At 41.0% G+C, this 16,024-nt stretch overlaps 1 protein-coding gene across 3 annotated transcripts in view; it reads left to right on the forward strand.

The window, feature by feature from the left end:
* CAMK1D (calcium/calmodulin dependent protein kinase ID) overlaps window positions 1-16,024 on the forward strand; it is a 221,640-nt gene that overhangs the window by 168,297 nt on the left and 37,319 nt on the right. For all 3 annotated transcript variants that reach the window (XM_080605573.1, XM_080605574.1, XM_080605572.1), the window contains exons 4-5: window positions 7,789-7,927; window positions 12,375-12,501. In XM_080605573.1, coding sequence (XP_080461699.1) covers window positions 7,789-7,927; window positions 12,375-12,501 — 266 coding nt within the window. The remainder of the gene's footprint in view (window positions 1-7,788; window positions 7,928-12,374; window positions 12,502-16,024) is intronic.

Raw genomic sequence — 16,024 nt, forward strand, 5'->3', positions numbered from 1 at the left:
GAAACCTGTGGTGAATCTATTGTGTGTATGGATTCACGTGTGACATCAAACTATCGGATGACATAGGGCATAGATGGAAGTCACCATCACCATTTGCTTTTTTATTTAATGCAAAGCTGTGAAGAAAAGCAGTCTCTATAATCAGCAGATATATCCATAGGACTTTTTTCAAGTGGCAAGGAGCACACTTCAGTGTGATCAAGCTGCTAATACTAGATGTTTCCTTGGTTTCTGTGGAGATGCCAAGCAGACTATGAGAGCTCAGATGAGTAGAAAAAAGATCTGCACATCCTCTTCCCCATGTCCCTATGAAGGGTATGTCCCCATACCTTTCATAGTGGTTGCAGACCTCAGGGGAGTGGTAGAAATATGAAAGTTTGCTACACTATTACTTAGGATTTGATTATATGGGAGGTTTATCAGTGCAGGTTGCTTTGCTATAGATATGTGCCTCATAAATAGCAATAGCAGAACTGGGGAGTTTGCTGCAGCTGGCAGGTCCAAGGTCTCCTGTGTGTGCCACTGCTAGTGGGGACGAGCATAGATGGGAGCCCGTGGGCTGCTGATGTTTGAAGGACTGTCATAAGCTGTTGGTCAGTAAGGTTTAGTCACAAGAGTCTTAAAAACCTGAGATCTTTTGTTATTCATTTTCTCTTAGTGCTGTCCCACTTTTTACCACTGGTGGAACTGGGGAACTTTTGAATTCAATGCTGAATATTTGAATGCAGAATAAAATTTTGGCTAACACAAGATAGCATTGACCTCAAAAAGTCATGGACCCTGAAAGAGCTCTGGAGTAGGGATTCTATGAAGGAAAATTTTGTCTCCAAAGATTTTATTTGCCAGACAACGTTGCATCCCTGAGCAAGTGTGAGCTGAGCTTTCCAGAGACTTACGGTCTTGCCCCAGTGGAAACAGAAGTGCTCTCCAAAGCACAGCCTAACTACAGATGCTCAGCAATTGTCATACAACACTTTTAATACAAGGGGAAAAAGTATTTTATTTTGCACAGTTTGGTTCCGAAAGCTGACAAAATCATTTCTGCCCCAAATTTTCCCCCCAGTGTTCCCAACCGATTGCTGGTTGACACAGTTGGACACAACAAGGTGCTGGGTCATACCATGAACAGTGCAGGGAAAATGTATTGGTAACTGTTGGTACACTCACTGTCCCTGGTACAGCCACCATCGTAGTGGTGATGAAGGGCTGAAATCCAGAATAAATCCCACAGCAATGTTGCTTTTAACAGTACTGTCAAAGGAGAGCATGCTAACAACCATCCATCCCTTTCTTCTGTACGCACACAAGGGTATTCTAGAAAAATAAGCCAAAACTAGTCCTACATCCTTGCTTTGGTGGCTTTGGGGCATATATTTATGTCACCATTAGATTTTAAGGTGGGTGATTTAAAGCTACAATAAGAAGGAAAGTCCTTGCCTCGTTCAAACTGAATATTTTATGATGTGCTGCAAATGCAAAAGCCGGTGCAGTTTTCTGAGATGTATACTGAATAAGGCAAGTCTCTGCAGGACATACAGTATTTCTGTAGCAATATATGCCCCTGCCTGGTTAACACCTTAGAATATTGGCACAAGAAGAATTGTAATCACATAGTTATTTTTGCAAGAGGTCAGGCTGAATAACCATAATGTTCCTTTCTGGATCTAAAACCTTTTAATCTGTTTACTCATTTTCTTTTTATGTGTTGCATCATTTGAACAATGAGACAAGGGCAGCCAATTCTTCTTTCCTTTCAAATGCTGAAGTAGCCAGGTTTGCTCTCTGGTTCTCATGCATTTTCACAATGCAGAGGAAGTATAAAGTCAAACAGAAAATCCCTCCATTAAAAACAAAATAAATTTTAAAAATGGAAATATTTGTATTAATAAGAATTCTTTCATTAGAGAAAACTAATAGTCAAAGCCAGAACTTCCTAGAAACAGCCCTTTCGGCCTTTCTTATCTCATCTCACACTTCCAGCTTCATGCCCCAGGGGCTGAGGTATGTGCTTTTCCTGATTTATATTGTAAGAAACTACGAACGTCTAACTTGAGACCAGTAAGCTCATCACTGCTGTTGGATAATGCTCCTATTTTACCTACTTTTCATGTTGACCTCGGATCCCTTCAGCTCCTAATTTCTGAGATCAGCCCTCTTACCCCTCGCATCCCTGATGTGCAGGTTTCCAGCCCAGCCTGATGGTGCTTTGCTGACTTGTCCACCAGAGGCTGCATCATGGCTTGAACTGCAGTGAAGCATCAGGTGAACTTCATGCACTACTGGAGGGAACTGCCTGCTAGCTCTGAAGAGCTTTGATGGCATTTTTTGCTTAAATCCACTGCTGATGAGTTCATCAATAAGACTTTTGATAAAAAGCAATTAAACTGTCAAGCAGTAAACAATCCAGGGCTACTCCAGCCTGCACTCCAAGAGACAGAAAAGAATAACATTGACGTTTTGCCAAATGGCAGAGAAGTGAAAGCCATATTTCAAAGGGTGTTGTTTTTCAAGCAGAAAGGTTCCTACACTTATTAACAGCGGGGGATGCAGGGGTGAATAAATGAGAGGATTTATCTGTACACACAGATGGTACCAGCAAGAAAGAAAGGGTAACATGAATACATTACTAACAATATATGACTAACATCTTTGTAAATCCACCATTTGTTTGTTCTTTCATTAATTTATGTGTTTACCTGAAGGCTAACACCTGCAGCCCCGGCGCAGTGAGGGTCTGGTGGGTACCTGGCAAAGTCAGCTGCGATGCATGGGTGCAGGTGTCGCTCTGCTAGCTGCAACATCAGAAATCAGGACAGATTGGCTCTTGGTTTGTTGTTTATGAGTTTAGAAGCCTTAAATTCTGAGGTTTTTCTTGGTGCTTATCTTTAATCAAAGAGTTTCTTCGAAACTTTGTATGTTCAGCTTTCCTGATAATACTGCAAAAGAATCAGCTCCTTCAGAAAAAGGTTGATCCCATCATTCCTCCTTACCTGCAGCAGCGATTGTTTTCTTTTTGTTTGTCAGTTTGGTTCTTTCCTGATTAATTTGATGGTGAAAAGGATTAACGTAAAATCAAGGTGTACTACTAATGCTGAAATGCCTCCTTAACTCTCCCTGGGTTACATCTGTAAATTAGAAATTACAGAAAAACAGAAATTGCCTAGTGACAAGGATTGACACCAGCCCTTGAAGGGAGCCTCAATAATTACCAGGACATTGTTAGAGTGGCCTCTCCTTCCCCTCTAATAAAGATTGTGGGGTCCTTTGACTTACCAGCCACTTAGCCAACCATGCACACATGCAGCCCAACTAACCAGGTAGCTCCTTTGTGTGCACAAAACCATTTGCATTCGCAAAGTTGTTTGAATCCAGCCCTAACCTGGGATGCTCAGTATGACTTTACTGGAGATTTGAGATGATTAAATGTCAAACTGGGAATAAACAAGACAAAATTCCCAAATCCACCCAGAATTTTTTTTTTTTTTTAAAAAGGAAGTGTAACAATGAATGCTGAGTCTGTTTTGAATATCTGTCTCTGTTCCTTCATTCATCTCCATTAGAGTTATGCAGACTTTATGTAGCTAATCCCAGACCAGAGGACTTTAGGATTTTGTTGTAGACTCCAGCACCAGGCTAGGTTGTCTGAGAGATTTGCATCATCTGCACGATCTATACCTGACGTCTCCTTAATGAAAAACTACATCCAAAAGCTTTTATCTCAGGAAACCCTGGAACCAGAGTGCAGTCTGTGTGACCCCATGGGAACTGAAAATAATGTCTCTATGTGATCAAACTGTGTTCTGCTGCCCCTCTTCAACATGTTGGGTTTTGGTGGTAATGCATCTTCCTCAGTAGGGTAGAGCTTGTGGTACAGGACATTGCTGTAAGGCCTGCTTGTTTCATTGGGACTAATCTGAGAGTTTCTGTCTTTATTTCCTGCAGCAAGAAAATAGAAATAATGTTTCTTCTGGCCTTCTTCATGCTGATAGTCAGTGATGTGTGCTAAAGGAGCATTATTTCCACCTTCTCATTGTAGAAAATAGCCTCAGGTAAAAGTTGTAGCAGAAGTGAAAAGTATTGATATTTGTGCTTTTTTGTTTGTTTGTTTTCTTTTTAAATAAAATGGATCTTTTGAAATTGTTTTCTGTACCCCCAGACCCAAGCAGGGCATGTGCTCAGGGTGCCCGTGTGTGATGTGGGCACCCAGCTTAGCTCCTTCTCCAGGCGCTGGGCTTTTCCCATGCCCTTGGAGAACCAGAATCAGTGCTTGGTGGCCGAGCAGGGACAGAGGGATGGAGCAGCGCACACCTGGCTCATGGTCCCAGCAGATGTCCATGTAGAAGATGCAAATGTGGCTGCTTTGCTAACTTTTGTCCAGGTCCAAGTCCCTGGGTGATGCTAATGGTGCTCTGGTTTGCAGCATGACACTTGAGCTGTTCCCAGGGTTAAATGCTTTTCAGGTAACTGCACTTGGCTACTCCTCCTTTGAGTTATTCTTTGCAGGGAACCAAGATCAAAATCAGCAGGGGAAAGAGATTCCTTGTGCTGATGCTTGGGACAGTGTGTCCAGCCACATGAGCCAGTGCCAGCCTCAAGACAAGATCAGTTGTCCTCCACTAATAAGAAAGTCCTCCTGCCCTCTCTTTCTGCTCAGAAAATTTTGTCTTAAATTTCTTTCAGACAAAGACCTAATTCTGCTCTTGCTGCCTGCAGTTTCAACTGTGCCTCCTGTGCACTGCTCAAAATTGCAAAGCTGGTGCTGCCATTAAAGAAAAAGAAATGTATCCCAGAATAATATAGGCTGGAACAAACAAATTGTGGCAGTGTTTTGTGAGTGCCCAGGTCTGTTCAGAGCGGGACGCCAAGTCCCGGCTCAGCAGAGCAGAAGGGATTGGCACCAAGACTAGCTATAGACAAGTGGGACACATCCCCACCGTGAGTTAAGAGCTCAGATGCTCTCCCACAGCTGCCCTTGCTGGTTTGCTCCTGACACGTCAGTCCCTGGGCACCATACGTGGAAGAGCATTCCCAATGACATTACATTTGAGTTAACCCTATTTTGGAGGAGAAGAGCCATTTGGCCACAAGCTCCATATGGAAGTAGCACCCGTGGTTTCCAGTGCTGTGTTGCAGAGCATCCCTGAGAGGAGGGACCCAGCCATGATGCTTTTCCCCAGCAGGGAGACTTTATTGGTGTGTGCAAACATGTAATGCAAATCCCAAATCCCATAACATGGAGTATCCAAAGAAACATATAGGAGCATGCATACTTCAACTCATAGCTTGTACCCAGGGGTGCCATTGGCACTGAGTAAGCAAGTGGCTGTAAACTCACCGATGGGTCCTCTTGAGTCCTTGGATTAAGTTCCAGTTTGCAATGCATCATTTAAGAGGTTGAAAATATTTTCTGTGTGTTGAAAGGAAATTATAAACAGATTGAGCCTGGGTACAGTAGATCCACTGAACTCAATTTTACCAAGAAAAGCTTTTGGTTAAAGAATGAGGCATAAGGAGAGGGAGCTGGGATGGAGGACAATGTTGTCATTTTAATGTAAAAATGCATACAGAGGTACTCTCTGTGAGCAGGCAAGGACAGAGTCCTTGTGCAGGAAAGCACCTGATGTAAATCAGTGTCTACTAAAGCAGTCCATCGCTTGAATATTACCGAAGCAACTGTGTGAAATTGCGCAGCAGCATGCATGGCATTTTCTTGGGGATATGTGCTGTGTTCAGGCGTATTAATTACTGCGTGGGCTCAATTTTCAGTGCAATCAATCCATGGGAAACAAAAGTGCTGCAGGGGAAATATAAAAAGACAGCCAGCTAATAAGAGCCAGATTCAGTAAAACTATCTGCCCTCTCTGAATGGTGAGGTAGAGGTTGTGTTCGTTCTCCCTTGGCAAGGCACGTGAGGTTGTGGTGGGGCATGCAAAGGGTGTAGGGCTGAGGGGTCCTTGGAGCAACGTCCTGTGCATATATATAAAAATATATACATATTTATATACACAAGGCACAGCTCCTGTTGTGGGAAACTAGATAAGAAAGGATTGTAATTCAAGGTCTTCTGCAGAGTGTTCAGGGTGTGCTCTCATTGTGTGATGGCTTTTCTGCTGAGGCATTCTCTACCTGCAGAGTCTCTTTCCCTGCCCTACTACGAATCATGGGCTCATGGATTCAGTAGGGTACCAGGGGCTTTCCCTGCCCCACTGTCATCTTGGCACGGCTATACCAGCCCCTCTCTGCTAGCAGCAGGCATCAAGCCCCACTGACGCAGCCATGGGGCTCCTGGGTGAACTTGACGTTTACTGCAGAACTTCAGTGTAACGCCAATATTTTAGCAGACCATTTGGTCTGTTTGCCTAGCACTTAATAGGGGGGATTATTTTTATTTTATATTTATTTTTTTTATTTTCCTTCCCAGATTGCTTTTCAATTTTGAAGTTGAATGTGCTCATTTTTAGTGGTAGTTTTCTCATGCATTCAGGCTCCAAACTTCCCTAGGAAGTGACTTCATGGCATTATTCAGGCAGATTATTGCCTGGAGTGGCTGCTGCTGAATTACCTAGTGTTCATATAATGGCAAACTTGCAGTCCATATGTATTTAATGACTGTAATCATTTATTATTTTCCCTTTATTAGGTTTGTTTTTAAAGAAAGTTTTACAGTGCTATTTATGATATGCTAAGTGGTGCAACTTGCTGAAAAAACATATCACATTCATTTTATTTTTTAATAGGCTTTGCTTGTTAAAATGGAAATCTTTTATTTACCCTAATAGGGCAGTTTTTTGCTGACAGTTTTATTATTTCAATTACTCAGACATTTCTTTCCTCTTTTGTTTCCCCCAGTATTCCTCCAGGGAGTTTTAATGTGTCCATTCTTTATTTAAGATTGGGTTCAGAACGTGTTATTTCTAGCAGGGCAGAGGAAAAGCATAATATAGCAGACATTAAATAGTGAGATGTCAAGATTTTATTTTCTTTCCTCCTTGAGTAGTGGAATCCTTTCCCCATCTGTGTCATCTGGTGATTAATTGCGCTCATAATCTGTGCTCCTTCATCAATAACCATCTGCTATCAATGCCAGGCAGAGAGAGGCTGTGCTCAAGTAAAATGCATTTGACTAAAGGGTTTGTGGCTGCTGATAAATGAACATACATTTATGGGTAAATACTAATTTACTAATTTACTAATACTCTATAGGCAGTGAGTACTGTATGCATTTCACTCGCCTATGGGGAAAGCGGAGTGGGACCATGCCTCCGACCCAAGCCTTGGTCAGCATATCAAAACCTGACCCCCAAGAGCTCATACTAGTGGGGAATGTCACAGTCTCCACTGGGCCAGGTATCAGTGGGCAAGGGCAGATTGAATTCACCTCTGCTACCTATTCACCTATACTAGGTGAGTTAACTAGGGTGGAAAACAGTGTCTGCTCCCCCTGGCTCTTACTGAGGTAGAGAGTTATGACTTCCATCTGCAAGTCCTAGGAAGTCTTTGACCACTCTTTGGTGGAGGGTGGTTTTATTTTCCTTTGTAGCATGGTTCTCTCTGGTTTAGTTCTGTTATGTCTTTTATTTGCTCCTTGCCACTCTTCTGGTCCACTCCTCAGACCCTGAGAAAACCACAACCAAATACTTGCTGGGAAATTTGGAGAGTTCCTGGAGCTCTAAGTGGATGTGTGCTTCTCCTGACAAGTTACTGCTTGGCCTTGGCCATTGTTTAGAGAGGTATAAAGCATCTTAAAAAGCACGTCCTCATGCCTCTGTATCCCATTATGTTTTCCAGAGTATCTGGGGGAGAGCTTTTTGACCGCATCGTTGAGAAGGGGTTCTACACCGAGAAGGACGCGAGCACCCTGATCCGGCAGGTCCTGGATGCCGTCTACTACCTGCACCGAATGGGCATCGTCCACAGGGACCTCAAGGTACCACCACAGCTTGACCAGGCAGTGTTAATGAATTTTGCGTAATTATGCAAGTTTAATGCATCTAAGTCCAGCCTCCCCTGGGACTGGCTGTTTCAGTAAAGATTTGCCATTAGAGGGATGCTCTAAGGGCTACGTACCCTTCCATTGTAATTGGTTTTAATGAGGACTCTTGCAATCAATGCTGTTACAGTCGATGGGCGTTTTGCATGTATGATGTGGAGAAAAAGGCATTCATTAAAACCCAAAACATTACATTAAGACAAGGCAGTCAGCTGGGATGTGTTTGCTGCTGCACGCTATCTTGTAGATTTGCTGTGCTATGTTTATTTTACTTAAAAATAATTGATAGCTAGGAATTGTGTGGGAAAGTTGAACACTTTCCTATCGTACTATTTAGTCCAATGTTTCTGGAGACACTTTTCACAGCAAGGATTCTTCTAAGTAGCATTTGGTGACAGTGTGATTTTAAGATAATCGTCCTTTCAGCTCTGCTATGTTATCACATCAGAAACCCTCAGCTTTGCTGGTAAAAACCATCACCAGCAACAAACAAACAAACAAACAAACATTATTTCTGTTTTGTCTTCTCCTTATATCTCAAAATGTCATTAAGATAAACAGAAAGGCCCGGATTTCATAATACACAGCTGAACCTTCCTGGTTTTAGCCATCTTAAATAATAAATTAACAGTAGACATTTGTAAAAGACACACATGTCAAAAGAAAGCTAAAAATTAAACTAAAAATTCTGTGAATAAAACAACAGCATTGCTTTTGTTTTGGAGGATGCTAGAAACAGGAGTTGCCTTCAATGTTGATGCTGTGGTCTTGAATTGTCCTCACATAATGATAGTGGAATTTAGCAAAACAGGTCAAATTATATGAAGGTTGAATTAATATTAAAGTTGTCATGAGCCACAAAGTCTTTCTTTTTAAAAATAGTTAAATACAATTTTAATTAAATTTATTTTAAAGTTATTATTTTATTTTCCATTGCAGTCCGGTATTAAACTGCAAGTTGGCAGTTTTGGCACATCCTGTTAGTGAAATCTGTAGTGCCTGGAATGTGACCTCATCATTTTGCCTTAAGTTAGACGAAAAATCGTAGTGATGAGAGATATTATTTATATACTTTTTTATCTCCTCCAGAACTAGTGCTGATAAGAAATGCTGCTTGGGGTAAAATAACAAATCCTGGGCTTGTTCCAAACTGTGATGCAGCAGGGCCAAAGCAGAACCCGTTACCACTGTGGCCATCAGCAGCACAGCTCTCTAAGGTGGAGCAGAGCCCAAGCCAGGCAGCCCTGGCCTTAATTTGGGAAAAAATCAATGCATGTTTTTCCCTCTGCTGATGTGAATCATGGGCCATGCATTTTAAAGAAAAATATTGAATCTGCTGGAGGAAAATAATGTCCCCCAAATCGGTGTTTCCGCTTTGGCATTGTGCAGTTTAGTCCTAAAAGTCCCAAATAATGTTTAGTTTTTTTTATTATTATTATTACTTATTTATTTTTCTTGGTTGGTTGGTTGGTTGGTTGTTTCAAGGAGACACCAGTTACTCTTCTTCTGTCTCCTACAGCAGTCAAGTGCTGCCCATATTTCCCATTCATTTCCAGCTTTCACTCTGAAGGGCATTAAAACATTCTCTTATTACTAGAGTTCCACAGTGCTTCAGTATTGAAGTGTTGCTTAGTTATTTATGTCCAATTTTCTCCCAGATTCAATTTGCAAGAAGTAACTTCGGACCTCTTTCTGCTGTGGGAGACTTTGGTGGAAGGTCTAGTCTTAATTCAGATGTTCCTCTGTATGAACTCTATTCTTCCTATCTGTCTTTTAAGGGGATGCTGTAGCTCTTGGAATCGCAGAGTCATAGAGTCAGAGAATGGTATCTCTTATTTTAAAACAGATTAATCTTATTAAGAGTTCCCATAATAAAACATGATATTTGGAAATGGAAAGTGGATTAATCTACAAATTGCTTCAAGAGTTTATTTAAGGACATGATGAATTTAGATCAAATGAATCTCATTCTCCAGCAGTATTTTGGGGCAAAGGCTAGCTCTTTTCTTTTTCTTTCTTTTTGTTTGCAAGTGTTTGTCAGTAGCATATCTGTTGTTAAAATGACTCATAAAATATGCTATATGAGGAACACCTACTGTGAAATTTCTGTTAACGCAAACATTCCACGATGACAAAAATGGGAATGTAGTAAGGCTTTTTGTGGTTTCAAAAATTCAAGATAAGTGCAGGTTTCAAACTGTGATCTCCCCAAATGAAACTCTGGGAAAGAATCCACTCTGTAAAAATACAATCATTGAAATATTTGTAACAATTATTTATAGCAATTACGTGTTATTCATATACCAAAATAGTACTTGCTGTAGTTAGGAGAAGCGGATCTGTGCTCCAAGTCTCTAATCTCAATAAAGTAGCAGAAGCTAACAAGAGATGGCAGCAGATAAAGTCCAGTGAAGTCCAGCATTGGCAAAAGGAGTGAAAAGCTGGAGCAGTTCTGCTTGGTACAAAGCCATCTTATTAATAGTTTTGGAATTAACCAGCTCATTTTATAAAAAGTGGAATTGATTTAAACAGGTATTAAAAGAGGTTTAAGTTTCAAATGGGTGGGTTTCTGGGCCTTAGTAAACATGAGTAAATGGGGAACCTGAGATGAGTCAGTGGAAATAATTAGGAAATAGTTGTCTTTCCCTTAATACCAACTCTACCAGCCCTTCAGCTGATCAATACCAGAAACATTGATTTTCTGTTTAGTTCTACAGTCTGGAATTGCTTCCTGCATTTTGAAACTGGTAAGATTTTGACTGGCTGGAGGCAGCAGGGAGAGCACGAAGAGAAAACCATATAGTGGAGGGCTCAGGGGATGGCATGAGTTTGGAAAAGGGCTGCTGGTTGGTCAGGAAGGCATATAAAGGCTAGCTAATGCACTGGACTTATGAGGTATAAGAAAAAAAACGTTAATGCTACCACTCTATTTTTATTTCTACGAGCAGCTATTTCCCTTTTTGCCTCAGTCCCAGCTGGTTCACAGCTGCAGCTGGAGCTTTCCCTTAGCTTGTATATCCTCCGTTGTCATCATGTCACATGGATGAAGCCATCACTATGTGGCTTTGCGCTGTGACCAGGCAGACATAAAGTGCTTTAACCTCTGCTTGAGGTTGAGCAGGAACCTCAGAGTAGGTTGGAGGACATGTCTGCCTCCTTCATTTCATACCTTTTTTTTCCGGAGAAGGAGGTTATGGTGAAGGAGAAGGAAAGGCAGATGCCAGGGCTGCTGCAACGTGATTGCTCCTCCTCATACATCCAAGCTTGGATGTGTCCCAAGGAATTTGATGATGTTGCATGATCCCAGCTGCTTCTTGCCATTTTCTGGAAATTCACAGCTGAAGCACACAATGGGCTGATAGACAAAATGCATGTGTGTAGGTGTTTGTACCAGCTTCTGGGCAAGTAGTCCACACCAGGGTTATGTTGAAGCGTTGGGTATCCATCATTTTTATCAATAAAGACTCCATGGTCCATGCAGTGTGATGCCTTGCTGTTAGGGTGCCAGCAGAGGCTGAACCTTTTTGCAAGTCCAGTTGTTAAGCAGGGGAAAACCCCCGACAGTGTGCTCTCACAGCACCTAGTGAGAGATTTGCTGTAGGATATTCACAATTTATGGATGGAGACCTAGCACATTGGCACATGGAGGTTGGTTGGGTGTTCCAACTTGCTGATACTGATGTAAACCACCGGGTCTTTGTGGAGTGAGTCTTGTTTCCTCTCAGCATAAACAAGTCACTGTGCTCAGTTCTGCAGTATTTTTTCCTAATCAGCTCTAGCTAAAACACTCTTGCACAACTATGTTAATTCTAAAGGCATTTCCTCTTCCATAACCATTGATTTCCAGTGGAAAAGGTGTAAAAATTGCCTTCACACCTACTGTTTTCCTTTTTCTTTTCTGTCTTTTTTTCTTTCTTTCATTTTTCTTTTCTCTTTTTTCTTTCCTTTTCTTTCTTTTTTTTTCTTTTCTTTTCCTTTTTTCTTATCTTTTCCGTCTTTTTTTCTTTCCTTTTCTTTCTTTTTTTCTTTTCTTTTCCCTCTTTTTTGTTTTCTTTTCCCTCTTTTTTTCTTTTCTTTTGGCATGTTGGACACATCTCCTGAGTAAGAGATAAGGATTTGTTCATATTTGGGGTGCCAAAGGAGAAGTTCATGACGACAGTCAAGTTACTCAAAGCTCAAGGTGTCGGCTTCTCCCATAAGTCACCACACAGGAGTCTGGAGAGGTTCTCCATATGGATTGTATGAGCAAATCTGTAGGACTCAGGAGGACTGAATGAAGTTAGTGTATGGTATAACTAAGGATTGTATTAAATATGAAGCATTAGCCAACAAATGTTACTGGACTTATATATTCAAACCCCACTTTGCTTATTCTTCTTTCTAGCCCGAGAACCTGCTTTACTACAGCCAGGATGAAGAGTCAAAAATCATGATCAGTGACTTTGGATTGTCAAAGATGGAGGGCAAAGGAGATGTGATGTCCACAGCCTGCGGGACTCCTGGCTATGTTGGTAAGAGGTTTGGTTATTCCATCCATCCACTCCTCCCAGCTGCAATACAGAAGCATAGTGAAAATCAAGGTAGTTACAAACACACAAACAAACAAACTTGTTTTCTAGTGCCAATACATAGTGCACAGGAGATTTTACAGGTGTTTGCTAGATCTAGAGATTTCAGAAGCTGCTGGTGTTGTGTCCTGTGTACTCTTCTCTCTTGGGTCCGAATTTTGCAGTCCAGCCCAGGGTTTGTGGGATTAGCTTTCATTTCTTTACAAAAGGATTTTTCTTAAAGCCTCTGCCTGTACCTAAATTAAAACCATGTGAAGAATGTAGTCAAATACCTCGAATCTGCAAACACCTATAAAACCAAGACGCTTCACATAATGTAGCATATAATTTTAATCACAAAGAATAGTGTTTCCCAGATTCCCCTGACAGAACACAGTAAAATGAAAGAGCTACATTTATTCTGACATGTTCAGCCCCACTAAGTTACTGTCTCTTCGATATAATATGTAAAAGATTTTTAGACCCATGAACCTTTCTTGGTGGTATCAAATTATTTCCTATCATATATATTGTTCCCTATTTTGTCCATTCAGAAGTGATTGTATCAGGCTACTGATTAGGAGCACATTTATCAGTCTCCTAATAAATAAAGTTAAAGCAACTGAATTTGAGAAATACATGGCAGGTGATGACAGGGTCTGTTTGAGGAAACAGTATCTGAAAGGCTCACTGCATGCATGGAACATCCAGCAAGACAGTGCTTCTTACAATACCTAGCTAGCCAGTGAGATGGTAAAATTAATCTTAGAATCACAGGATGGTTTGGGTTGGAAGGGACTTAAAGATCATCTAACTCCAACCCCCCTGCCATGGGCAGGGACAGGGACATTAATCTCTGGTATTTATCCATGGTTAAATACATGAAACTAAAACGACAGTTCCTTCCCCAAGGATTTTTTTTTCTTTCTAGTAGGAAAGACCTGATGTTTTCTACCCATCAGAGGGAGGCTCCTTTTGCTTTGCAGCTGCCACCTCACCTCCATTTTCATAGCTCCAATGATATCCTGGTATGAGAACCCAAACAGATGATGTGGTTATGATATGGTGATCCAGATTTTTCCCAGGAATACCTTTTTTCCAGCCATTATCTTTATGCTGTACAGGCATGCTTTGTCCTGATAACATCAGAAAAAAGGTTTCCCATTGTGAAGCCATCAGCCCATAGTTTTTTATTTTAAGATATGAGTCAGGATGCACTCAGTGCACCCTCAATAACTGTCTTGTGTAATGATACCAGACTGGAAATCTTCTTCCAAAGCCCTAGCACGAACAGAGCTTAGACAGCAATTTTCATAATTTTTGCTGTCAGCTCTTCTCTCTTTAATTAACATGTTTTATTTTGCTCTGAAATGGGCACTGACTAAAATAAGTCTGTGAGATTCATGGAAGATAAGATGATATTTTTTGAAGCACTGATGAAAATGAGGGAGTGTGACTCTGCTCTGGCACTGTGTGATCTCATATGGCTTCTCAGCATATCCATTTATATAAGAAAAGTTGCTGTTTTGGAAAGGAAACTCTCAGAACATGTGACATGAATTGTAACACTTGGAGAGGTGTTTGAGAGCTCTCATTACTCATGATCTGGATGCTGATAGGTACACAAGTGCCTCCAGGTCCCTCATTACCTTACTGAGCACAGAATTCACTCATCGTAGTGCAAGAGGTCATGGCCACTTATTTCAGAAGTGCTGACGGGAGTTTTTCTCCTCTCTCACAAAGAAAACCTCTCAAAATATTTGCTCTATTCCTTTTCCTTTTTCCACAGGAGACAGCTCCTCTTATCGCTGCTTTTTTTTTTTTTTTAAAGTAATTAGTTGCCCAGACAACATTTTCCAAGCACTGAAAATTTTTGTCAGTCACCGCTATGATGCCCACAAATGGGCCTCTGTTACTGTTACACCTGATTACACATCTTATGCACACACAGTCTGCAATTTGTCTGCATCTGAAAGCATTCATGCCTTCCAGCTTCACTCCAGTTTGCTGCACTTGCTTAGTGCCCTCAAATAAATGCAACAGACCTTCCTCCTAATGGCACAACAAAAATATGGTCAAACCCCACACCTTTCTACCAACTCTTTTTGTTGAGGGCATTTTTTTCCCCAGCTATTTCACCTAGATTTGAAGTAACACTCAAGAGTCCACAGCTTACAACATAAATCCTAACATTTTTCTTTAAAGATATGTAGAGCATCCCATTTTCTAAGATTTAGTGAGAAATTACTTATTTTTGTCAGTTTAATTTGCTTTTAAATTCCAGAGGGAAAAAAATAGGCATATATCACATGCTAAAGGCACCAGGACTCAGTTAAGAAGTCATTAACATCTACTACTCTTTATACTTCACCTCCTGAAACGGATCCAGTCAGATCCTGCTGGGCAAAATGCTGCACAAGCTTCTGACGTTGTACCAGACTTGATCCTAACTCAGGTCTGCTGCTCTTCACATCTGCAAGCATGCAAGGCCCTCTGTCATTTCTGTTTAATTTTCCTGAATAAGATATACTTTCAACTCCCTGCATCTCAATTTTTAACTCAGCTTTTCTTAGTTTTAGCTCTAAAGAATGGTGGTATCTGAGACACTAAATTCCTGTCTATGTGGTTCAGAAATTCATTAAATAAGGAAGGGTATAATTATAATTAAGCTTCTTAAGAAATATCAGTTTTCTTTCTGAAGATCAAATTGTATCTTATTGAATTGGAGGATGTCTAAAATGTGCATAACCAGTAATGCATGAGCACATTGGCTTGGCTTTTAAGGCTCTGCCTTACAGATTAAATTACTGTCAAGAGTTCAGAGACTTTATTCTATCAGGAGTCTTGTTGAAGATTATGGTCCTATGCTGAAAACACAATAATTTAACCCAATTAGACGTAGTTGGGGCACGTTTATTAAGATGTAAATCAAAATGTTTACTTTTGGTCTGATAATGCAACCTTTTCTAATAAGAAGGTCTCCCACTTTCTTACCTGCTTAACACTCTTATGTCCTTCCATCTCTTATGGGGGGAGTCCAGGTGATGAGCTGGGACTGGACACCCAACTTTTAGACAACAACTTAAACTGGGTAAAATAAGGTAGCTTCTGTGATACATCTTATTGCAAATTATGTGTGGATTGGCTTGCATGGTTCTCAGCCCTTCTAGAATGGAGTAGAATTGGTGTTTTCCAAAGCCCCTGAGTGATCCATGTGATTATGGGCACGATCCGTATAAGCCATCAGTTATCTGCCATTTTAAACATCACAGATTTGGGCTGCTTGGCTTGAGACCATTTATAAGAGATTGATGGAGGAGGTTTTCAAAACCTGTGTGAAAATGAGTTGTCCTTGAGGTATGTCAAGTTGGGCACTCCCTGAGTGACTCTCCAGTCACTCAGCAAATTTCTCTAAAGGGATTTTGGTTATTTGGGAAGTAGGTCTCACTGACTTGCTTTCTGTGAGAGTTGGTCTCTGAAAAGCTTT

The sequence above is a fragment of the Anser brachyrhynchus genome (genome assembly GCF_964034855.1).
Source record: "Anser brachyrhynchus genome assembly, chromosome: 1".
Classification (NCBI taxonomy): domain Eukaryota; kingdom Metazoa; phylum Chordata; class Aves; order Anseriformes; family Anatidae; genus Anser; species Anser brachyrhynchus.